Source organism: Myotis daubentonii, chromosome 7 (genome assembly GCF_963259705.1).
Source record: "Myotis daubentonii chromosome 7, mMyoDau2.1, whole genome shotgun sequence".
NCBI classification, from domain to species: domain Eukaryota; kingdom Metazoa; phylum Chordata; class Mammalia; order Chiroptera; family Vespertilionidae; genus Myotis; species Myotis daubentonii.
The window spans coordinates 77,724,839-77,750,343 of NC_081846.1; the positions used below are offsets into that span (position 1 = coordinate 77,724,839).

Genomic DNA, 25,505 nt, shown 5'->3' on the forward strand with positions numbered 1-25,505 from the left:
ATGCACAAAATTCATCCTTCCCGCCAAAGCCGGTTGGCTCAGTGGATAGAGCATCGGCCTGCGGACTGAAAGGTCCCAGGTTCGATTCCGGTCAAGGGCATGTACCTGGGTTGCGGGCACGTCCCCAGTAGGAGATGTGCAGGAGGCAGCTGATCGATGTTTCTCTCTCATCGACGTTTCTCTCTAGCTCTCTCCCTTCCTCTCTGTAAAAAAATCAATAAAATATATTTTAAAAAAAAATTCATACTTCCCTCTGGCACCTGGGACTTGGACTTCCCTCCGGCTGCTGGCAGGCATCTGGGACCCGGGCTTTGCTCTGGCCCCGGCTTTGTCTGGAATGATGTCTGGTCTAACTAGCATATTAGGCTTTTATTATTATAGATCATTAATGATTGTTGAATGAAGCAGTATTTCAATGGCTAAGCAAATAAATTGATTTTAATTGCATTTTTATCAAACACAAGTTAAAATACAATATTCTACAGGCCTTCCCATCATAAGTATATGTGTATACAAACATTTTTTTTTAAAATATATTTTATTGACTTTTTACAGAGAGGAAGGAAGAGGGATAGAGAGTTAGAAACATCGATGAGAGAGAAACATCGATCAGCTGCCTCCTGTACATCTCCTACTGGGGATGTGCCCACAACCCAGGTACATGCCCTTGACCGGAATCGAACCTGGGACCTTTCAGTCCGCAGGCCGACGCTCTATCCACTGAGCCAAACCGGTTTTGGCATACAAACAAACATTTTTTATTCTGCTTTCCTTATTTAATACTCTTCTTCAAACTCTATAAAGTTCTCTGCAGTCCATCCTCAGCTTATGATAGCTTCTCTTATTATAATATTCTAAAAACAGACATTTTAATCATTCGCTGCATATAGCATATGATGTTCCACAGCAGAGGGATGCTTTATAAGCAGTATTAGCTTTCAAAGACAAGTTGTCAAGTATAGAGTAATACTGTCTCTAGAACAATCTAAAGAGTTTTTTCTTAAGAGAAAAAAATGAAGGAAATGAAATCAGCAATATTGCATTTAGAATGAACTACAGATATTTCAAATTTAAAACACCTAAAACACACTCTTAAATAATTTTAATTTCTGAATATATTTTCTTTTCTATTTATATTCAGTAAGTGAAATACAGTTTTAAATTATCTCACCTGGAGGTTGCTGAGGCCAAAAATACTGCTGCCAATCCTGAAGTACATAGGTCAATCGAATAGCAATACTAACTGCAGGCAATGGTGTTAAAGGACATCCCTAGGAAATAAATGCAATGACAGAATGGTGTAGCTTAAAACAAACACAAAGTATTTTAAAAAAACAATGTCAGAGAACAAAATGATATTAGAATAAAACTGTTTAAATTACTACCTGGAAACAAGATACTAAATCCTATTAAACAAATTACTCTTTCAAAATATCTTATACAATTTCAATTATACAAGTACTAGAGGCCCAATGCATGACATTCGTGCAAGAGGGCTCCACCCTCGCAGCCCCAGCTGCCTTGGCCCTCACATCCCCAGCTTCATCCAGAAGGTCGTCCAGACGGTTGTTCTGCTGGTCAGCCATTCAGCTGATTTGCATATTGCGCTTTTATTATTATAACTAGAGGCCTGGTGCAAGAATTCGTGCATGGGTGGCGTCCCTCGGCTTGGCTAGCAGTCAAGGCCTATTGGGGGGCTGGCCGGCCAGGGGGAGGGACCGTGGGAGGTTGGCTGGCCCGGGGAGAGGGGCCATGGGAGGCTGGCCAGCCAGTGGGGGGAGGCAAGGGGCCATGGGAGTTTGGCCAGTCAGGGGGAGGGGCCACAGGAGGTTGGCTGTGGGAGCGCACTGACCACCAGGGGGCAGCTCCTGTGTTGAGCGTCTGCCCCCTGGTGGTCAGTGCACATCATAGCGATTGGTCAACTGGTCATTCTGGTCATTTGATCGTAACAGTCACTTAGGCTTTTATATATATATAGATGTCTTTTTTAAAAAATTAATTGTCTAAAGTTTTACATGTGTCTACCTTTTTCCCCATTTGATGCTCCCCCCCAACCATTCCCACCCCAGGCAAGGCCCCACTATAGATAATTTCTTACTATTCTCTTTGGCCATATTAAATGTGAAAAACCTATAATTCATTTTTTAAATAAGGTAAAACTATTACCAAGTGTAAGACTAGGTTTGCGGAGATGACTGATGTCTTTTCTTTCTTTTAAATGAAAATAAACTCAAATTAAAGCCAGTCTTGAATACTGAACCAAAGTTTTAGACTAAAACAAATGGTCACTCATGCAAACTAATTTACAGTAATGAATCAGTTAACAGAAGATTTATATTTATCTTTACCTTCATTAAAAATCATAAAAATTAATGTCATCCAAACATCCTGTGACTTCAGCTTCCCTTAATACTACTCATCCTACATAAATGTGGAATAGGGCTTAAAAGTGCATAGGAATCACTTCAGGAGCCTGTGAAAATGTAGATTCAATAGTATTCTGCATGTCTAACCAGTTTCCAGGTGTTGTAGATACTGCTGGTTAGGAGGAAGAAGAGACCTTTAGCTCAACAACAGCATCTATAAATGTCACTAGTAGCTTTAACTGAATAAAAACTTAATCTAAAGTTACAATATAAGGTGGATGCCAAAAAGATAATTTGGTTTTGGGCTGCTGTATCCTATACAAGCAAGATAAGATTCTGGCTGGTCACTAATCATCTTTTTAGCCAGGTCCAGATAGTAAATGAGAGCTCACATGTAATAAAATACAAATGGTCTAGAAACTATAATAAGGTTGCTTTGTAATATAACCTCTACTCCAGTCAGATAGCCATGTAGATAAATACAGAAAGAGAAACCAAAAAGAAATAGCTAAGATCAAACATGACATATATATCTTTGTGGGCCCTAAAAAAGGAATGGAAAAATGATAAATGGGGCTCAAGGCACATGCCTGCTGAGTTGACAGCCTAGGATTGCAGACTGCACTATATGGGACCAAAAGTGTTCCACAAAGAGGAAGGTGGGCACTGCAAGACCCTCTGTTTAAGACAGACACTGGGGCAGGGCACTCCTGCTTGGTACAGTGGAAGCTATGGGAATGGGAAGAATTATTGTGTAAGGGGAAAACACTCACTCTTATGATCTTAGCAAATAATGCAGTAACTCTAATACCCCAAATATCACCACAGAATAAGAGGCTCCAAACACCATTTTAAAATGTGTTTCTGAAATATCCTGGAGGTAGGGAGCAACCACAAAACCACTAGAAAAAGTGGGAGAGAAAGTTTAAAATGTTAAATATTTAAAATGCGCCTGCAAAAAAATTTTATCCAAAACATGATGAAATGTAGTTCTAAAAGAGACAAATATCAAAATCAACAATCCAAATATAAAACCATGAAATATAAAGAGCACCTGGAGGGAAAAATGAAGAATGTCTAAACAGAAAAAGAAAAAACTAGTGTGTGGAAGTTTTCAAAGATTTAGAGGCGCCCTGGCCTGGTGGTTCAGTTGGATGGAGTGTCATCCCATACACCAATAGGCAGGCTCAATTTCCAGTTGGGGTGCATATACTAGTACAGTGATGGCGAACCTATGACATGCGTGTCAGAGGTGACAAGCGAACTCATTTTTTTTGGTTGATTTTTCTTTGTTAAATGGCATTTAAATATACAAAATAAGTATCAAAAATATAAGTCTTTGTTTTACTATGGTTGCAAATACAAAAAATTTCTATATGTGACACAGCACCAGAGTTAAGTTAGGGTTTTTCAAAATGCTGACATGCCAAGCTCAAAAGGTTCGCCATCACTGTACTAGTAGGAGATAACGAATTGATGTTTCTTTCTCTCCCTCTCCCTCTTTCTGTCTCAAAATCAATAAAAACATATTCTCAGGTGAGGATTTAAAATTATATATTTAGCCGAAACCGGTTTGGCTCAGTGGATAGAGTGTCGGCCTGCGGACTGAAAGGTCCCAGGTTCGATTCCGGTCAAGGGCATGTACCTGGGTTGCGGGCATATCCCCAGTGGGAGATGTGCAGGAGGCAGCTGATCGATGTTTCTCTCTCATCGATGTTTCTAACTCTCTATCTCTCTCCCTTCCTCTCTGTAAAAAAATCAATAAAATATATTTAAAAAAAAAAAAGAAAGTGGTCTAGTTTAAAAATAAATAAATAAATAAAATTATATATTTATATACATACACACACACATAATATATACACATATATATGTATGTATATATATATATATTATATATATATGTGTATATATATAATATATATATATTTAATTAGAGGATTGTGGCAGAAGAGGATTTAAACTTAAATTTTATGTGACACCAGAGGGCAGAACTGCTCCCACCCAAAAGGAAGTCTTTTCTAATAATTAAATATATGTAAAAATAAAATCAAATGCCAGTGAAAAATAAGAGCACTGGGACACTTCAAGTAGATGTTAAAGAGTAATTTTTATAAAGATAGTATAGGAGAGTTACATACTGGGTAGCTTTAACTATACAAAATCATAAAACACTAGAGGCCGGTGCACAAAAATTTGTGCACTTGGGGGGGGGGTGGTCCCTCAGCCCGGCCTATGGCCTCTTGCAGTCTGGGACCCCTTGGAGGATGTCCACCTGCTGGCTTAGGCCCGCTCCCTGGGGTACCAGGCCCAAGCTGGCAGTCAGACATCCCTCTGGCAGTCCGGCAGCCCTCGGGGGATGTCCACTTGCCAGCAGGGAGCAGGCCTAAGCTGAAGTCAGACATCCTTAGCACTGCTGAGGAGGCGAGAGAGGCTCCCACCACCACCGCTGTACTGGCAGCCATCAGCCTGGCTTGTGGCTGAGCAGAGCTCCCCCTGTGGGAGCGCACTGACCACCAGGGGGAAGCTCCTGTATTGAGTGTCTGCCCCCTGGTGGTCAGTGTGTATCATAGTGACCCGTCATTCCCAGTTGTTCTGCTGTTAGGGTCAATTTGCATATTACCCTTTTATTATATAGAATAGAGGCCTGGTGCATGGGTGGGGGCCAACTGGTTTGCCCTGAAGGGTGTCCTGGATCAGGGTGGGGGTCCCACTCGGGTGCTTGGCCAGCCTGGATGAGGGGCTGATGGCTGTTTTCAGGCTGGTCACACCCCCTTCAGGGTGGGGGTCCCCACTGGGGTGCCTGGCCAGCCTGGGTGATGGGATGATGGCTGTTTGCAGCTGGTCACACACCCTTCAGGGTGGGGGTCCCCACTGGGGTGCCTGGCCAGCCTGGGTGAGGGGCTGAGGGCCGTTTTCAGGCTTCCCACACCCCCTTCAGGGTGGGGGTCCCCACTGGGGTGCCTGGTCAGCCTGGGTGAGGGGCTGATGGCTGTTTTCAGACTGACCAAGCCCCCTGGCGTCTGAAGCTCCCAGCCTTTCCTTTTTTTTTTTTAAATTCGCTTCAGCTCCATGGCCATGGCGACTGGAAGCAGGTATCTGGGGTTTCTTTACTTCCTATAATTGAAACTTTGTTGCCTTGAGAGGAGGCAGCAGCCGCTTGGAAGCTTGGCTTCTTCCATCGCAGGGGCAAGCAAGCCTCCTGCTCGCTCCAGCTCTGTGGCCACAGCCTGCTAAAAGCAGGTATCTGGGGTTTATTTACCTTCTATAACTGAAACTTTTTTGCTTTTGAGTGGAGCTCAGAGCCGGTGGCAGGCTGGCTTCCTCCATCACTGGAGCAAGCAAGCCTCCTGCTCGCTCCAGCTCCGTGGCTGCTGGCTGCCATCTTGGTTGGGTTAATTTGCATACAGTTGCTCTGATGGCTGGTGGGTGTGGCTTAAGGCATAGTGAAAGTATGGTCAATTTGCATGTTTGCCTATTATTACATAAGATTATCACTCAAGAAGTTTAACATTAATGCCAATTTCTAATATATAGTCATTATTAAAATTGTCCCAATTGTGTCACTTATGGCTATTTTGTGTTTCAATTTTTTTTATAGACATGAGCATACAAAATGTAGTTTCCTGTATGCCAGCATTTCTTTCTTTCAAAATTTTTTTTTGATTTTTATTGATTTCAGAGAGGAAGGGAGAGGGAGAGATAGAAGCATAAATGATGAGAGAGAATCACTGCTTGGCTGCTTCCTGCATGTCCCCCACTGGGGATCAAGCCAGCAACCTGGGCATGTGCCCTTGACCTGAATCCAACCTGGGACCCTTCACTCCACAGGCCGATGCTCTATCCACTGAGGCAAACCAGCTAGGGCTGGCTATTTTGTTTTGATCAAGGATCATGTATTCCATTTAGCTATTATATCACTTTAGTCTCCTCTAAACTAAGCAGCTCTCTATTTTTATTTTGCCTATTATGATAAGTGACATTTTTGAAGAGTCTAGGCCAGTTTCTTTCCAAAATATGGCTCATTTTGGAAATACACAGGTATTTCCTTATGTTTTGATTTATGTTAAACATTTTTGGCAGGAATGCCTCCTGCATGCCCCCCCACTGGAGATCAAGCCCACATTCTGGGCATGTGCACTAACTGGGAATTGAATCGTGACCTCCTGGTTCATAGGTTGACATTTAACCATTGAGCAACACCAGCCCGGCTGATTTTATTTTATTTTTATTTTTTTAAATAAATCGTTATTGTTCAGATTACATTATTCTTTTTTCCCCGCCATAACTCGCTCCACCCAGTTCCCACCCCACTCACCGCCCTCATTCCCCACCCACTGTCCTCATCCATAGGTGCATGATTATTGTCCAATCTCTTCCCTCACCCCCACACCCCTTTCCCGCCCCCCCAAGAATAGTCAGTCCATTCCCTTTCTATGTCCCTGATTCTATTACAATCACCAGTTCATACTGTTCATCAGATTATTTATTCACTTGATTTTTAGATTCACTTGTTGATAGATGTGTATTTGTTGTTCATAATTTGTATTTTTACCTTTTTCTTCTTCTTGCTCTTCTTAAAGGTTACCTTTCAGCATTTCATATAATACTGGTTTGATGGTGATGAACTCCTTTAGCTTTTTCTTATCTGTAAAGCTTTTAATCTGACCTTCACTTCTGAATGATAGCTTTGCTGGATAAAGTAGTCTTGGTTGTAGGTTCTTGGCATTCATCACTTTGAATATTTCTTGCCACTCCCTTCTGGCCTGCAAAGTTTATGTTGAGAAATCAGCTGACAGTCGTACGGGTACTCCCTTGTAGGTAACTGATTTTCTTTCTCTTGCTGCTTTTAAGATTCTCTTTTTGTCTTTTGCTCTTGGCATTTTAATGATGATATGTCTTGGTGTGGTCCTCTTTGGATTCCTTTTGTTTAGGGTTCTCTGCGCTTCCTGGACTTGTAAGTCTATTTCTTTCACCAGGTAGGGGAAGTTTTCTGTCATTATTTCTTCAAATAGGTTCTCAATATCTTGCTCTCTCTCTCTTCTTCTGGCACCCCTAAATTCGGATGTTGGTACACTTGAATCTGTCCCAGAGGCTCCTTACACTACCTTCATATTTTTGGATTCTTTTTTCATTTTGCTTCTCCACTTGGGTGTTTTTTGCTTCTTCGTAGTTCAAATCTTTGACTTGATTCTTGCGATCCTCTGGTCTGCTGTTGGGAGTCTGTATAATATTCTTTATTTCAGTCAGTGTATGCTTAATTTCTAGTTGGTTCTTTATCACAACATCGAGGGTTTCACCAGTCTTCTTGAAGATCTCACTACATTTATCGGCAGTCTCACCAGTTTTCTTGAAGATCTCACTGCATTTATCGGCGGTCTCACCAGTCTTCTTGAAGATCTCACTACATTTATCGGCGGTCTCACCATTCTTCTTGAAGATCTCACTACATTTATCGGCCCTTTTTGAGGGCCTTATTAAGTTTATCGGCGGCTTCTAGACAGTTCTTTAGAGACCTTTAAAGTGTGGTTTTGAACTCTATATCCAGCAGTTTGCTTTCCTCCAATTCTGTTGTTTGTGTCCTGTTTCTTTGTCTCAGCATTTTTTATGCTTCGCTGTGTCGATAGAGTGCCTTTCTGTGCTAAGTGTCCCAATCACCTGAGGTAGACACTCTTGGTGCACCCCCTTGTGGGCTTTGTGCATAGTCTTGTTGTAATTAAGCCTTGATTGTTGTAGTTATCACTGTGAGGAACTGACCTCCAGGCCAATTGGCTGTGAGAATCAGCTGTGTCTGCAGTGGGAGAACTTCTGTGCTGGAGACATCCCTCTGGGGCTAGACTTGCTTCGATGGGGCTTTGGTGCTCACTGAGTCTGCTCCCTGAGTGTGTCTTTTATGGGTCCATGGAGCTGCAAACTGGATGGTCCCACTCTGACCTCTGGGTTTCCTGGCTCCTGGATCTCTAGGGAGATGCTAATCTAGCCTTTGCCTGAGGCTATCCAGCAAAAGTCTCCCTGCAGGGCTTGGGCAGGGCTAGCAGTTATGGCTGCTCTCAGTCTTGCCCTCAGAGGCTCTGCTTCTCAGTGTCCCAGTAATCGTGCAAGCCCCACGGAGAGAAAGTTGCCCTAGGGTTCTGAGCGATGCCAGACAGTTCCGCTTCTCCCGTATGAGTCTGGGTCCCTAGAGACTCGCCTGGAACTGGAGCTCAGAGCCTGAGACTCCCTCCCGATTGAAAACAACAATCACGCCCTCAGCCGCCAGCCTGCTCCGCATGCACTCCGCACCTTAGTATTTTACTTCAGCACTGCATCTCCTTTGAGTCTCGGTATGTTTTTCTCTTTCCTCCTAGTTATAGAACTTCCACTCAGCCAGCCTTCCTGTGGTTGTGGATGATGTCCGATCCGTCTTTTAGTTGTATTTTTGAAGTGGTTGTTCGAGGCAGCAAACTCCGGTGTTTACCTATGTCCCATCTTGGTTTCTCCCCCAAACCATTTACTCTTAAGTGTCCTGATTTTATTTTTAAGATAAATCTGTCTTATAGTCTATTCAATTCTCAGTCAGGGCACATGGCCAGGTTTTGGGCTCTATCCCCCGAAGGGGGCTTATAGGAGGCAGATGAGTGATGTTTAGCTCTTATATCAATGTTTCTCTCTATATATAAATTAAAAAAAAAACAAAGACAATAATTTATAATTTGTATAGTTAATTACATATCTCTTCTAAGTAATCCCATTATCAATATTATAGAGAAATATTTCTATATACTCAAATTACCAAATTGCTACTTTCATCGGATTCCAGAAAAGACCCACAATATCAATGCCAACTTACAATCTTTGATTTGAAGATATCCAGCAGACCCGATAAATGAGTGTACTGATTTGGCACTTTTCGAAGATGAACCATTTCAAAATCAGTTCGGACACCAGGACCCTGACATTCTCCCACATACATTCTTCGCCATTTGTGATGAATTTGCGCAAAGAGTGGCACCTGGCTGCAGGACATAATTAAAATAGGAATTTTTAAATGGTTGAAAGTTTTTTAAAAAGTAGAATGAAAATTTTATTCAATAAAAACGATCATATCATATTAGCCTTTCCAAAGTCATGATACATAAACTTGGTTCACAGGTACTAAATAATGCAAATTAAACCAACATTCATGATGATATGCTTTTTACTTTATCATTTGAAGATATAGTTAATCCTTATTACCCACAGATTTTCCTATGTGCAAATTAGTCCACTTGCCAAAATTTATTTGTAACCCCAAAATCAATACTTGCAGCATTTTCACAGTCATTTGCAGACATGTGAAGAGCATTAAAAATTCTGAGCCACTTGATGTGCGTGTTCCCAGTTGAGGTTGAACAAGGCAATGCTGTCAAGTTTTAAAATTAGATTTTGTAACAAAATTTAAATAAACTAAACATTTGGAAGCCAACCACAAAAACAGTACTCTTCATTTCGAACATTCATTGAGTATTTCAGTAAGTTTCCTTTCACAAATGCTTTCCCTAAAGGTTTTGTTGAGTTAGTCTTATATACAATATTCCAAAAGTATAGTTTCTAACTTATTGCCTATTTTTCAAAATGTCCCCTACCAGCCAGTGTTTCCCAAAGCAATAGACACAGAACTCAGAAGAAGATTGCACTTAGATTCACTGAGAACAGCATCGCTGTTTGCTGCAGGGGCAAGCACCACGAACTCTCGCAGTCCATACCTTAAAAAAAAGAAAAAAAGAGGAATCATTGCTATTAAACAGAGGGAAACTTCAGAATACAAAAATATGTTATCTGAAAAACATTAAAAAATAAATCTCTTAAGAAAATTTAACAAGACAGGTTTGAAGTACAGGTGTTTCTTTCTTTTTTTTAATGGCAACTGAACCTACAATCAGAATTTCCCTCATTTAGTAAAATACTTCCATCATTCTACTACAAACTAGAAGCAATGTGCTAAAATCACAAGGGAAGGAACATTAAATAACAGTTTTGCTTTAAAAGTTTAATTTTAAAGATGAATCATGAAAGCTAGCACTGAAATTTTGCTTTGATTAACTGATAACATTAAGTCCACTATTATAGAAAGAGAAAGTTTGAAAGATTCCTAAGTGGCAGTAAAATAATTACCAGCCATGATACACTTGTGCTATTTCAAAGAGACAAATGGTTAACTTAGGTATCATAATTAAAGGAATTCTTGATTCTTTTACTCAATAACACATTAGGTAGATGACAATGTATCAGGAAATAGTTTATTCTTGCTATGGTACTTTATAATAATGAAAATTTATTTATCTGTCTTTACAAAGGCCTTTAAAAACCACAAATTTGCAGCCAAACTTTACAAACATGAAAGTTCAAGTTGGTGATCACGCTTATTGAAAATTCCTGTCCTAGGCTCTCCTCAATGTGTACTTAATAATTTTTAAAAATAAAGATTATGAAAGACATTACTCATTGCCTAATTTATTTTAACTCTAGATATGCAAAAAGTTGTGAGTGCTTATCCTATATAATAAGAGACTAATATGCAAATTGTCCCCTTGGGCGGTTGTTCGACCACTCGCTATGATGTTTGCTGATCACCAGGAGGCAGCATGGAACATGGCAGGAGTCAGTGACATGGTGCTGGCAGCGGGCAGCAGTGGAGGCGCTGCCGGGAGCCGGTCCATCCTTGCTGTTTCAAGGGACCTGGCATATATGGCATACGGTTCTTAATATGTTTGCTCACCTTCTTGGCACTGTGTTTTAACCAAGGTCACCTCTCCGAGAAAGGCTGAATCCCCAGGTAGGGATTTTCCCCTGAAGTTAGGGAGGGAATAAAACCCCTCAACCAAGTGCCAGGCGGGTAATTAATCACTTTAACTATGAACAATCATGCTTAAGCTACATAATCTTTACTCCCTGGAATGGAGATAAGAAACACCCTAACCTTTGGAATAGAGATTGATAGGATTGGAATCAACTGGTATAAATACAGATGCAACAAGACAACAACAGACAGAATTCAGAAGACAGAAAGACACAGAACTTAGAACAGAACTCAGGAGACAGAATTCAGAAGACAGAACCTACACAGAGCCTGGAGACAGAAGAACTTCACTGGAGAGAACATGGCAATAGATCCTGAACTGAACCTGACTATAGAACATGGCAAGAGAACCTGACTAGAACCTGGTGGCTGAACCTGGCTGGAGATCTGAAGCAGAACCTCTCTGGAGATCCAGACCAGAACTTGGCTGGAGATCCTGGCTGGAGATCCTGGCTAGGCTGCTGATCAACTGAACACTGTCTCCGTGTCATTCCTTCTTCGCCGACTCCGTCTACGCCTTTGGGAACCCCTGCACCTGCTGGGGTTGGACCCCGGCAAGGCGCTGCCAGCCCCAATGGACCCCGATGAGAGCAGGAGCATGGTGGGATGGTGGAGCAGGTGATTGGGCGGCGCCAGGTCAGGGCGGGTGTGAGCAGGGGCCTGATTGCCCTGCCAATTGCACCTCAGAAGGCGACCAATGGTGGCAGCAGGGGGTGGGGCCATTGCCCAGCTCCCAGGCACTGAGCAAGCTGGGGAGGGGGGGCAGCCCCTATTGATCACCCTGTAGGCAGGATTGAAGAGCAGATGAGGGGGCGGCACAAAGCCAAGGCGGGTTGCCAGGCGGGGCTAAGAGGCTGGGGCCCAATCTCCGCAGGCCATCCCGAGGGACCCCACCCATGCACAAATTCGTGCACCGGGCCTCTAGTTTTCATGAACATTCTCCTCAAGACATCCTCCAAACGGCAGTAAATAAAATGTTCTTAAAAAGTCCAACCCATAATCTGTTTATTGTTCAGTACAAAAATTCATTTTGTCTTCTTACCTCACCTCCACCCTCCTACCTCTGAAATCAAAATTATTTATGTAGAAGCAGCATCAAGTACTGAAAGGAGCCCAGAGCTATGAATTTTAAGCTCTAAAGGTCTTTAAAAAGTTTTCTTTTTTTTTTCCCTAGCAAATCGGATCCAGCAGTACATCAGAAAGATCATACACCATGACCAAGTAGGATTTATCCCAGGGATGCAAGGATAGTACAATATCCGCAAATCAATAAATGTGATACATCACATAAACAAATTGAGAGAAAAAAACCACATAGTCATATCAATTGATGCGGAAAAAGCATTTGACAAAATCCAACACCCTTTCTTGATAAAAACTCTCAGCAAGATAGGAATTGAGGGATCATACCTCAACATAATAAAAGCCATATATGACAAACCCACAGCCAACATCATACTCAATGGGCAAAAACTAAAACCATTCCCCCTAAAAACAGGAACAAGACAGGGATGCCCCCTCTCACCACTCCCGTTCAACATAGTACTGGAAGTACTAGCCGCTGCGATCAGACAAGAAGAAGAAATAAAAGGCATCCAGATTGGAAAAGAAGAAGTAAAACTGTCCTTATTTGCAGATGACAAGATACTGTACGTACAGAACCCTAAAGACTCCATCAAAAAATTATTAGACTTAATAAATGAATTCGGCAATGTAGCAGGATACAAAATTAATGCTAAGAAATCCATGGCATTTCTTTACACCAATAGTGAACTTACAGAAAGTGAAACTACAGAAGCAATCCCATTTACCATTGCACCAAAAAAATTAAAATACCTAGGAATAAACTTAACTAAGGAGGTAAAAGACTTATATGCCAAAAACTACAGGACGCTGAAAAAAGAGATAGAGGAAGACATAAACAGATGGAAGAATATACCGTGTTCATGGATTGGTAGAATCAACATCATCAAAATGTCCATACTACCCAAAGCAATTTATAGATTCAATGCAATCCCCATTAAATTACCAACGGCATATTTCACAAATCTAGAACGAACGTTCCAAAAATTCATCTGGAATAAAAAAAGACCCCGAATAGCTGCAGCAATCCTGAGAAAGAACAAAGTAGGTGGGATCTCAATACCAGATATCAAGATGTATTACAGAGCCACTGTTCTTAAAACAGCTTGGTACTGGTACAAGAACAGACATATAGATCAATGGAATAGAATAGAGACCCCAGAAATCGACCCAAACCACTATGCCCAATTAATATTCGACAAAGGAGGCAAGAGCATACAATGGAGTCAAGACAGTCTCTTCAATAAATGGTTTTGGGAAAATTGGACAGATACATGCAAAAAGATGAAACTAGGCCACCAACTCACACCATACACAAAAATAAACTCAAAATGGATAAAAGACTTAAACATAAGACAGGAAACCATAAAAATACTAGAGGAATCCACAGGCAGCGAAATCGCAAACATATGCTGAAGGAATTTCTTCTCTGATAATGCTCCTAGGGCAATGGAAACTAAAGAGAAAATAAACAAATGGGACTACATCAAAATAAAAAGCTTTTGCACAGCAAAGGAAACCATCAACAAAACAACAAGAAGACCCACTACATGGGAGAACATATTTGCCAATGATACCACCGATAAGGGTTTAATTTCCAACATTTACAGGGATCTCATGAAACTTAACAAAAGGAAGACAAACAATCCAATAAAAAAAATAGGCAACGGACCTAGATAGACACTTTTCGAAAGAGGACATACAGAAGGCCAAAAGACATATGAAAACATGCTCAAAGTCACTAATTATACGAGAGATGCAAATCAAAATGACAATGCGGTATCATCTCACACCTGTCAGAATGGCTATCATCAACAAATCAACAAACAACAAGTGTTGGAGAGGATGTGGAGAAAAAGGAACCCTTCTGCACTGCTGGTGGGAATGCAGACTGGTGCAGCCACTGTGGAGAACAGTATGGAGCTACCTCAAAAAACTAAAAATGGAACTCCCATTTGACCCAGTGATCCCACTACTAGGAATATATCCCAAGAAACCAGAAACGCCAATCAGAAAGGATATATGCACCCCTATGTTCATAGCAGCACAATTCACCATAGCTAAGATTTGGAAACAGCCTAAATGCCCATCAGCAGATGAATGGATTAGAAAACTGTGGTACATATACACAATGGAATACTATGCTGCGGTAAAAAAAAAAAAAAAAAAAAAAAAGGAACTCTTGCCTTTTGCAACAGCATGGATGGAACTGGAGAGCATTATGCTAAGTGAAATAAGCCAGTCAGAGAAAGATAAATACCACATGATCTCACTCATTTGTGGATTATAGAGAACAACATAGACTGATGAAAAGGGACAGACCCAAAGACTGAGAAACAGCGATCAGGCTATCAATCCCCAGAAGGAAAGTAGGGGAGGGCGGGGGTAAGGGGAAGAGATCAACCGAAGGACTTATATACATGTATATAAGCCAAACCAATGGACATGGACAACAGGGGGATGGGAGCATGAGTGTGCGGGGCGGGGGTGGGGGGGTGGGGGGGATGTTGGGGTTTAATGGGGGGGATGAGGACACATTTGTAATACCTTAACTAATAATAATAATTAAAAAAAAACACACACACACACAAACAAAAAAAGAAATATTTCCCATCAAAAAAAAAAAAAAGTTTTCTTTTTTTAATGTCCTTGGAGGACAGAAAACAAGAGAACATTTCCCTATGCCACCTCCAGACTAGAATGAAATCGCTGTCAACAGTTTGCTGGTTCTTCTTCCAGAAATATTTTATCTGTCCATGTACCAACCCTATCTTCAAATAAGATTATTATATATACATATGGGTGTGTGTATACACACACACACACACACACACACACACACACATATCCTATATAATAAAAGGTTAATATGCAAATTGTCCCCTAGACCAGGAGTTCAACCAGGGGGCAAGGCCAACTGGCCAACCGTCTGCGGCCCCTCCCCACAGCTGGCCCAGCTGATCAGACCCCACCCATGCACTAATTCATGCACCAGACCTCTAGTATGTGTATGTGTGTTTGTGTATGCTAATAAAAGGGTAATATGCTAATTAGACCGGACATCTTCCAGACATCTTCCGGACAAAGCCACGGTGGCAGGGGCCGAGACAGAAGTGGTTAGGGGTGATCAGGTCAGCAGGGGGAGCAGTTAGGGGGTAATCAGGCTGGCAGGGGAGGGCAGTTAGGGGCAGTGAGGCAGGAAGGCAGAGTGGTTAGGGGCGTGCAGGCAGGCAGGCAGAGTGGTTAGGGGTGGTCAGGCAGGCAGGCAAGCGAGCAGTTAGGAGCCAGCAGTCCTGGATTGCGAGAGGGATGTCCAACTGCCGGTTTAGGCCTGATCTGGGATCTGGGATCAGGCCTAAACCGGCAGTCGGACATCCCCCATGGGTCCCGATTGTGAGAGGGTGCAGGCTGTGCTGAGGGAACCCTCCCCCCAATGCACAAATTTCATGCACTAGGCCTTTAGTATATATATATACTAGAGGTCCAATGCACAAAATTCATTCAAGGGGCTCGGCCCTCGCAGCCTCGACTTTATCCAGAAGATCGTTCAGCTGTCTGGTCTAATTAGCATATTACACTTTTATTATATTCTTTATCTTATCCCCTACACATCAATACTTTGCTTCCAGTTTTATGATGTTGCAACAACATTGTGATTGTCTATTTCTTTTTTCTTTTTAAAAAATATATTTTATTGATTTTTTTTTTTTTTTACAGAGAGGAAGGGAGAGGGATAGAGAGTTAGAAACACTGATGAGAGAGAAACATCGATGAGAGAGAAACATCGATCAGCTGCCTCCTACACACCCCCTACTGGGTATGTGCCTGCAACCAAGGTACATGCCCTTGACCAGAACAGAACCTGGGACCCTTCAGTCTACAGGCCAACGCTCGATCCACTGAGCCAAACCGGTTAGGGCTGTGATTATCTATTTCTACAAGTATATCTGTGAGATAAAGTCCTAAAAGTTGCTGGGAAAAAGAACATCTGTATCTTTAACATTGGTAGCTATTGTCAAACTATCTCTTCCCTCTCTACACAAACACAGCCTGTGCCAGTGTATGGTGCCATTAACAACAAACAAACCAAACTGAACTGCTTTTTGTTTATCTACAATGAAATTATATCCTCTGGTTTTGTGTCCTCTACGTAAAATGCCACACATGCGTACACACACACACACACACACACACACACACACACACACACACTCTATTGCCATCACTGAATATCCAAACCCTGCTGGATCTTTTTTTGAAGATTTGCCTCAAATACCATCCCATCACCCCTGTTAAATATGTTCTCTTCTCTGAATTCTAATGTACTTTTCCTATTATTATTTCTGAAGGATCAATATAAGTTATCTGGTGAGTTTTTCAGTTATACTCTTTAAAAAACTGTATAGACAATTTTATTAAGTGGTATTTTAGAGAGGGATTGAGACTTAGCCTGCAAGTCAAGAAAAACTAAGTAAATTTTTAAAATGTCGCTGAAACCGGTTTGGCTCAGTGGATGGAGCATCGGCCTGCGGACTGAAGGGTCCCAGGTTCGATTCCGGTCAAGGGCATGTGCCTGGGTTGCAGGCACATCTCCAGTGGGGGATGTGCAGGAGGCGGCTGATCGATGTTTCTCTCTCATCGATGTTTCTAACTCTCTATCCCTCTCCCTTCCTCTCTGTAAAAAATCAATAAAATATATTAAAAAATAATAATAATAAAATAAAATAAAATAAAATGTGGCAATTATTAGCTCCAAGCCTCAGTTATACTTTTCAAATGTGGGGTTTTCATTTGGTTCTTTATTATAGTTCCCATTATTGATATTTCCTATTTGATTCATTGTTAGTATATTTTTAATTCTTTGAATACAGTTCCTTTAATTCTTTGAATATATTTATAGTAACTGCTTTGAAACTATTGCTAAATCTAACATCTGGGTCCACTAGAGTCCATTTCTACTTTTTTTCCCCATTTGCGTACGGGCTACACTTTCCTGTGTGACCCTGCATATCTAGTCATCTGTGGTTGAAAATTACATTTAGATAATATATTATAGCAAAACCAGGCCCTATTTAACTTTTCTGAGGGTTGCTTCTTTTTTGTTTGTATTTAGTAACTTGCCTGGGCTTAAACTGTGCAATCTGTCTCCCCCAAGATACTCAGTTATTAATGTCTCTATTCAGTCATTTTGTTCTTGTTTTTTTAACCAGGCTACTCCTTGTTTTAGTGATAAGCCAATAATCTGGGCACAGATGTGTTAAAACATCTAAACCAGTAAGGCTTTCATTTTCTGATGACTGAACTGTGTGTGGGGGGTGGATAATTCATTCAAAGTCACAGCTAGCTTTAAAGTTTGGGCTCTGGTGTCTCCTGTGTACATGTGTAGTTTCCTATCATACAGGAATGCATACAGAGTGAGCCCAGTTCTTCCATGGTTCCCATACAGGACATCCTTGTTAAATCTGACGAATCCACCACTTGCCTATGGTCTGCAACCTCGGCCTAGCAAAGGTACAGGTTTTTGCCCTCCACCCAGATTCAAGTCTGCCTATCTGATAAAAGAACTGGTGGTTTTCATGGCTAGTCTAGGCTGGAAAACTACAGTTCTCACCAACAGAGATTTGGGCAAAGAGGGACAGCAATAGAACAGCCACAAGTAGAAGGGCCAGAGGCCCCTCTATTCTTACTAGAAGCTCAAGCAGTTTTTTTAAGAGAAAAAACAAACTTCTAAATCTGTTTTCTACCTTTAAGCAATTTCCAGTCCCCTAAAATCGTTATTTATAAAACTTCTTCCAGTTTCATACATCCTTTTTTTTTACAGAAAGTAACTGCCAACACTTCACGTCACCATTATCAGAAGTTCTCTGAACATTAGCTTTTTAAAGAATAAGAGCCCTAACTGGTTTGGCTCTGTGGATAGAGCATCGGCCTGCGGACTGAAGGGTCCCAGGTTTGATTCTGGTCAAGGGCATGTACCTTGGTTGCGGGCACATCCCCAGTAGGGGGTGTGCAGGAGGCAGCTGATTGATGTTTCTCTCTCATTGATGTTTCTAACTCTCTGTCCCTCTCCCTTCTTCTCTGTAAAAAATCAATAAAATATTTTTTTTTTTTTTAAAAAGAAGAACAGCCCTGACCAGTTTGGCTCAGTGGATAGAGCGTCGGCCTGCAGACTCAAGGGTCCCAGGTCCGATTCTGGTCAAGGGCATGTACCTTGTTTGCAGGCACATACCCAGTAGGGGGTGTGCAGGAGGCAGCTGATTGATGTTTCTCTCTCATTGATGTTTCTAACTCTCTGTCCCTCTCCCTTCTTCTCTGTAAAAAATCAATAAAATATTAAAAATAAAATAAATAAATAAATAAATAAATAAAAGAACATTTTATAGGTCCTTAGCCCTATTTTAAAATTCCATCTCAAAATTACCAGGTCCTTTCATATGCCTCTCTCTCTCACGCGCGCGCCCTCTCTGATCAGCAAAAAATACATTAAAATCACAAAAATAAATTTTTAAAAAGCCACCATAATTATTCAATTACAAACACAGTTCATAAGACTGTTTGTGGACTGTTCCTTTTATTGCTGCTGCTGTTCCCTTATAATGACCACAGAGTGACTGAAGCTGAAGGTCTGACAAAGGCAAAACCATAGAGAAAAAACGTGTCCTCAGTTAAACCTAGCTGTACTTTCAGTGTATTTTTCCCATCTCAGTAGAGCCTCCCCAGGCATACAGCATTTATGCTCTCACTTTCTGTTATTTTCATAGTGCCGCTATAACAAAATATCATAAATTTGGTTGGTTAAAACAACCCAAGTTTATTATCATACAGTTCTATAGCTTATAAGTCTGACACGAGTCTCACCAGACTAAAATCAAGTTCTTAGCAAGGCTGTGTTCCTTTTGGAGGCTGTAAAGGAGAATCCATCCCTTGCCATTCCCGGCTTCTGGAGGCTACCTCATTCCTAGGAGTGTGGCCTCTTCCACCTTCAAACCCAGCAACAGCAGGCCCACTTCTTCTCCCATCACCTCACTCTGACACTGACTTTCTTCTGCCTGTTCTTCCACTTTTAGGAACTCTTGTTATTACACTGGGCCCACCCAGATAATCCAGGATATATCTTAAGGTCTGTTCATTAGCCCCTAATTCCATCTGCTCCATTGATTCCTTCTTGCCATGTAACCTATATTCACAAGTTTTAGGATGTGGATATCTTTTGGAGGCAGAGAGGTTCATAATCCTATTTTCTTATTAAAACCTCTGCTCAGTAAAGATCTCATGAATCTACATTTGGGTATAAATGTCTGCTATGGCTAACATTTGTGTCATTCACAGTGCTATAAGTAATAACAATTAACTAAGGGAATAAATCCCTAATGATGGTTTCAGGAATTAGCTGTTAGAAGATTTTTAAAGGACACGTTATATAAGGAGGTAGACAGAAGCATCCAACAAATCACATCATTAAGATCAATTATCTTGCCAAACCATAAAAACTAATCACATCCACATACCTTTTAATGACCAGTTTTATAAAATACCCTTAAAATAGTTAAACAGGTTTAGGAGCTAATCTGACAGGTGCTTGATATAGAAGCTGAAACTACAAGATATCAAAATTAGACATAGATCAATAAATTAGAATAAAATTAAACATTTGACACAAATGTCAAATTTCTATTTTTGTTTTTCCCCCAATATGTTTTTATTAATTTCAGAGAGGAAAGGAGAGGGAGAGAGAGATAGAAACATCAATGATGAGAGAGAATCATTGATTGGCTGACTCCTGCATGTCCCACACTAGAGATCAAGCTGAAACCCGGGCATGTGCCCTGACCAGGAATCAAACTGTGACCTCCTGGTTCATACGTCAACACTCAACCACTGCGAAACACCAGCTAGGCTCAAATTCTATTTTCTAAAGTTTGATCTGAAAATATAAGTTTAAGTTAACCACATATAAATTTTCTCATTCTGACAGGGTCAACCTATACTGATTGTATATAAATGGTATGAATGAATATTTTGCAAAATAGTTTTCAAATCTTCAACATCACTGTTTTAGTATTAAGTTTAGTTTAATTTTTTTGAAGGAAGTATTTATAGGTAAAAACTTCTTAATATACTTATTCTTCAGTTGCTAAAAAAAGCATGTTGAGTAATTTATAATCTTTCAAATTGCAAGGATTTTAGTATTTAACAATTATAATTAAAAATTCCATATAGCCCTAGCCAGTTTGGCTCACTGGATAGAGCGTCGGCCTGGGGACTAAAGGATCCCAGGTTCGATTCCGGTCAAGGGCATGTACCTTGGTTGTAGGCACATCCCCAGTACGTGGTGTGCAGGAGGTAGCTGATTGATGCTTCTCTCTCATCAGTGTTTCTAACTCTCTATCCCTCTCCCTTCCTCTCTGTAAAAAAATCAATAAAATATATTTTAAAAAAATAAAAATAAGTAAAAATTCTATATAAAATAGAAGCATTAAAATATCATGAAATCTTCCTAAGATTCTCAGTTCACATTAGGCCCAAATTACACAGATCCCTTCTCATCTTTTGCCATTCTCAACCCTCTTTCCAGACTTAATCTGTCTGAAAGGGCGGCACCTCCTGTGAGCCTGCATCAAGCCAGAGCTGCCTATCTGAAGGCATCTGTCTGTAACAGTGTTGCCATTTGTTCCCTTTGCTGTCCCCTTACTAATAATTCCAAAGCTCACTGAGACAGGGATCATATGTTATCCGTGGTATCCCAGTATCTGGCTTATAGTAAATGTCTAAAAATAATGTTTGCCTAATAAAAGAAAACATATACTTTTAATATGCCTAATTATCAAATAATTCTCAAAAGTTTGGTTGTCGGCCTTCCAATCTTTAAAAGATCAAATTTTAAAAAGGGGAGCAATATGGCAGACTGACATGACACAGGCCCCCTCCTTGAAACACACCAAACTGCCTGATTAAATATGACAATGCTTTAAAAATACATAGCTAGAAGTGAAGGAATAAAGAGGAGATTACTGGGGGACAGACACAAAGAGGAAACCGAAAGCCAGAAGTAAGCACTCAGGTGACTCTGAGAAAACCCAGGGCTTTGGGATATGGGTCCTCAGGGCTAGGAACTGGGGATTTGGATGTTACATGAGAAGCTTTTTAGATGCTAAAAGCCTATCAGGATGACTCACAGATGTGTCTACAAAACTGATGCTTTGATAGACTGAATTTTTAAAACATGCAATACCTAACTATTTAGTTGGGGGCACTGACTTCTTTTCCCTCAGACTGTCAAATAAAAAATAAAAAATGATAATAGCCAACACAACAATAGCTGTCTGGTGTGAATGAATCAAAATCATACCTATTTTTTGTTAGATCAGCAAAAATTCTGTTTTGGTGTGCTGTGGAGTTTTAATAATTAGTTTATGTGTGTCATGAGATAAAAAGGTTGAAAACTGCTGGACTCAAGAGACTGAGAATGATAGAAGAAAAGTCTATTTATGTCTGAGAATATCATATATTTTAGCCTAGCAGCAATAATGTGAACTATATAACTCTGAGACTGATACAGTATACTACCCCAGGGAGGTGGTCTGTGGAATGTACTCAGACTATGGTATGTCCAAGAATACCCCAATAATAAGTCTAAGTAATGCGAGGCCTGGAAACTATGCTTCCAGAAGCATAATATCACTTGGATATTACATCCACAACTATGCCCGTGCTTAGGAGGAAATAGTAAACTGTATGTTTTCAATGATGTTACTCATCTCTCTACAAAGTAACCTAAACATGCCAGCTTCCTTCTGCTTTATAGTTTACTGAAGAATTGTCTGTGCATGGACTTTCTATCAATCTAAATCAGTACAGAGGTTGTTACATTTTGAGTGGTCCCTCAGGGATATGGGTGTAGATGAGACAAGGAACTAGAACTGACAGTTTTCTTAAAACCTGGATCCTAGAAGGGACCAACACCTCAATAAAATGAGAACTCCAAAGCCAAATGGTTTCAGTGATAAATTCTACCAAACATTTAAAGATAACGTCAATTTGACACACTCGCTTCCAGAAATTCGATAGAATAGAATACTTCCCAACTCACATTATAAAGCCAGCAATACTGATACCAAAACCAAACTATAAGGAAACCACAGACCAATATTCATCGTGAACACAGGCAGTCCTCAATAAAAATACAGCATATTAAATCCAGCAAAAAAATAAACACACACACACACACACACACACACACACACACACACACACACTATACAAAAGGTGGGGTTTATAGTGAGAATACAAAGCTACCATATTAAAAATCTAAAGAAGAGCCCTGGCCAGGTGGCTTGGTTGGTTGGAGCATCGTCCCATACATCAAAAGGTTTCAGGTTCGATCCCCAGTAGGGCTCAAATGGGAAGCAACCAACTAATATCTCTCTCTCTCTCTCTCTCTCTCTCTCTCTCTCTCTCTCTCTCTCTCTCTTTCTCTCTCTCTCTCTCCCCCCTCCCTCCATCACTCCCTCCCTCCAAAATCAATAAACGTATCCTCAGCTGAGGATAAAAAAAATCTAAAGAAGGAACAAATGATCATATCAATTTAAGCAGAAAAAAACATTTGACAAAATTCAACATCCATTCATAAGAATTCTCAGCAAATTAGGAATAGAAGGAAATTCTCTCAACCTGATAAAGAGCATCTATGAAAAAAACCTCTATGAAAAGCTTACAGCTAACATCGTACTTAATGGTAAAAAACAAAATTTTTCCTTTGAAATCAGAACACGGCAGACATCCATCCTCACCACTCGTATTCAATATTTTACTGAAAGTCCTAGCCAGCTTAAAAAGGCAAGGGGGGGGGGGGGAAGACATAGAAACTATTAAAAAACAAATAAAACTAATCCTATTCAAAGACAGCATGATTGTTTAGATGGAAAACCCTAAAGACATTACAATATTCATAGAATAGCAATCTAGTAATGTCATTGGATATAAGGTCAATGCACAAAAATCAGTCTTATTTCTACATCCTATCAAAAACTAGATGGATTTTTAAAATAATAACATTACAATAGCTCCTTAAAAAGAATAAAGCAATAATTAGGTATAAACCTAACAAAACATATCCAGGATCTGTATGCTGAAAACTGTAAGATATCGATGAAAGAAATCAAATAAAATCTAAAAATTTGGAGAGACCAACCATAACCAAGTTCATAAAATGGAAGATTCAGCATAGTAATGATTCAATTTTCCCCAAACTTATCTAGAAATTTAAAACAATTCCAATCAAAATTCCACCAGGAATTTTTGTACATATAGCCAAACAAATTCTAAAATGTAATTGGAAAAGTGAGGGAGCCAAAATGACATTTAAAAGGAAGAATAAGGTTGGAGGAGGCACAGTTGCTAATTAAATACTTATTATAAAACTACAGAAACCAAGAGAATCCAGACATAAACCCACGGTTTGATTCCGGTCAGGGCACATGCCTGGGTTGCAGGCTCCATCCCTAGGAGGGGGCTTGCAGGAGGCAGCTGATCAATGATTCTCTATCATTATTGATGCTTCTATCTCTTTCTCCCTCTCCCTTCCTCTGTGAAATCAATAAAAACATTTTTTTAAAAAAAGCTTAACAGAAATTACATAATGGCATTGAGATTCTGATAAACATACTATATGCCATTATATTATTAAATCCTCACAAACACCCTTAAGATGCATTTCTTTATTATGCTGACTTTACCAACGTAGAAACTAACATAGAGAAATTAAGTAACTTGCCTAAAATTGCCAACATAATAAGTACTTAAACTAGAAATTAAACGTAAGTTTGTATAATTAGTGTCTGGCCAAACAGTAGGTGTTCAGTTAATGTCTAATGAAAGTCCTGCTCTATAACAGGCATGCGGACCGTCTGGCCTGAGGGCCGTGTAAAGCCCACAAAATCATTTGGTCTGGCCCCTCCAAGGCAACTGCAAGCGGGACTCGAAATTCAATAAATCTAGGTGCTTTTTCATAGCAACATAAATTTATATTAAGCAAATGATGTTATAAATATCCAATGGCCTTGGCGGAGAGAAGGTTCCCCACCCCTGCTCTATAATATCATGCTGCCTTCCAATATATTTTGCCATGTTAATGTATATATTCACATTTAAATTACCCATTTAAAGATCAGGAGATTCTGATTAAATTAAATGGGTGATTTATTAAATTCCTTTTATAGTTGTTTAAATTGTTTTAAGTTCAAAGTTTTTAAAATATCATATTAAAATAACAGTATTTATGAAACAATATCCAGTTTATTTGCACTTGCAAATAATTCTTTTATTTTTTTTTAGTGTGCTACATAGTCTGCTTGCTATAGTAATCACAATGGAATGAACAAAAGAGAAACAAACACAGATGTTATCATTTTCCCCTTTCTTAGAAATTCTTTAATAAAAAAATTACACACACCAACAGAATAATTTAGAACCAGTATATAAATTCCCTTTACCAGGTCTTCTTTCTTGACTATGGCTCATACTTGGACCATTTTGGTGATGGTGTGTTTTAATGCCACTCCCTCCAAAATAAGGTTCAGATATACTTTGAATTACTAAAAAAGATAAAGCCCTTTTAAATGTAATGTGCCTTTTTTATTAATGTATCACATTTATAATTTAGAGCTTTGATGTTATCATGTAACTGAGATCAACTTTTTTTTTTTCAATTCCATTTCCAACAATATATGTTAACTTTTCTATGATATTTAAGTGTTCTATACAAATCATCAGAATTAGGTTAGATACTACCCTAGATATGATATATACTGTGCAGAAAAGAGTTAACAGCAGGCCAGTGACTGCTATCCTTAGGATAATCTACTTGCAAGGCTGACCTTTGCTGGCACCTGGGAACTTGGATTTAGGGAGGTTTCTCACTTCTGCTCTAACTGATAAGAGTTACTGTGCCTAATATGTTTGTACAAACAATGTAGTTTACACTGAACACCTGCTTCCTTATGGGAGTCTGAAATTTTGTTATTTATCAGTCAGAAGGTGCCACCCCCAATTAAAAACCTGAGAGCAGAGCCTCTAACAAGCTTCCTTGGTAGGCAACATTTCATGTTGTCACAACTTGGTGCTAAGGAAATTAAGTATGTACTGTGTGACTCCACTAGGAAAGGACTCTTAAGGACTTGTTCTGACTACAAACTTCGTCTCAAGCACCTTTTCCTTTTGCTGATTTTGCTTTGCATGCT

General features: G+C 40.0%; 1 protein-coding gene across 6 annotated transcripts in view; it reads right to left on the reverse strand.

Annotated features, from left to right (window-relative positions):
* The window catches only part of RAB3GAP1 (RAB3 GTPase activating protein catalytic subunit 1), a 95,487-nt gene that overhangs the window by 52,681 nt on the left and 17,301 nt on the right, over window positions 1–25,505 (reverse strand). For all 6 annotated transcript variants that reach the window (XM_059704596.1, XM_059704595.1, XM_059704594.1 and 3 more), the window contains 3 exons: window positions 9,971–10,090; window positions 9,196–9,361; window positions 1,172–1,271 (listed from right to left, as the gene is read on the reverse strand). In XM_059704596.1, the coding sequence (XP_059560579.1) occupies window positions 1,172–1,271; window positions 9,196–9,361; window positions 9,971–10,090 (386 nt within the window). The remainder of the gene's footprint in view (window positions 1–1,171; window positions 1,272–9,195; window positions 9,362–9,970; window positions 10,091–25,505) is intronic.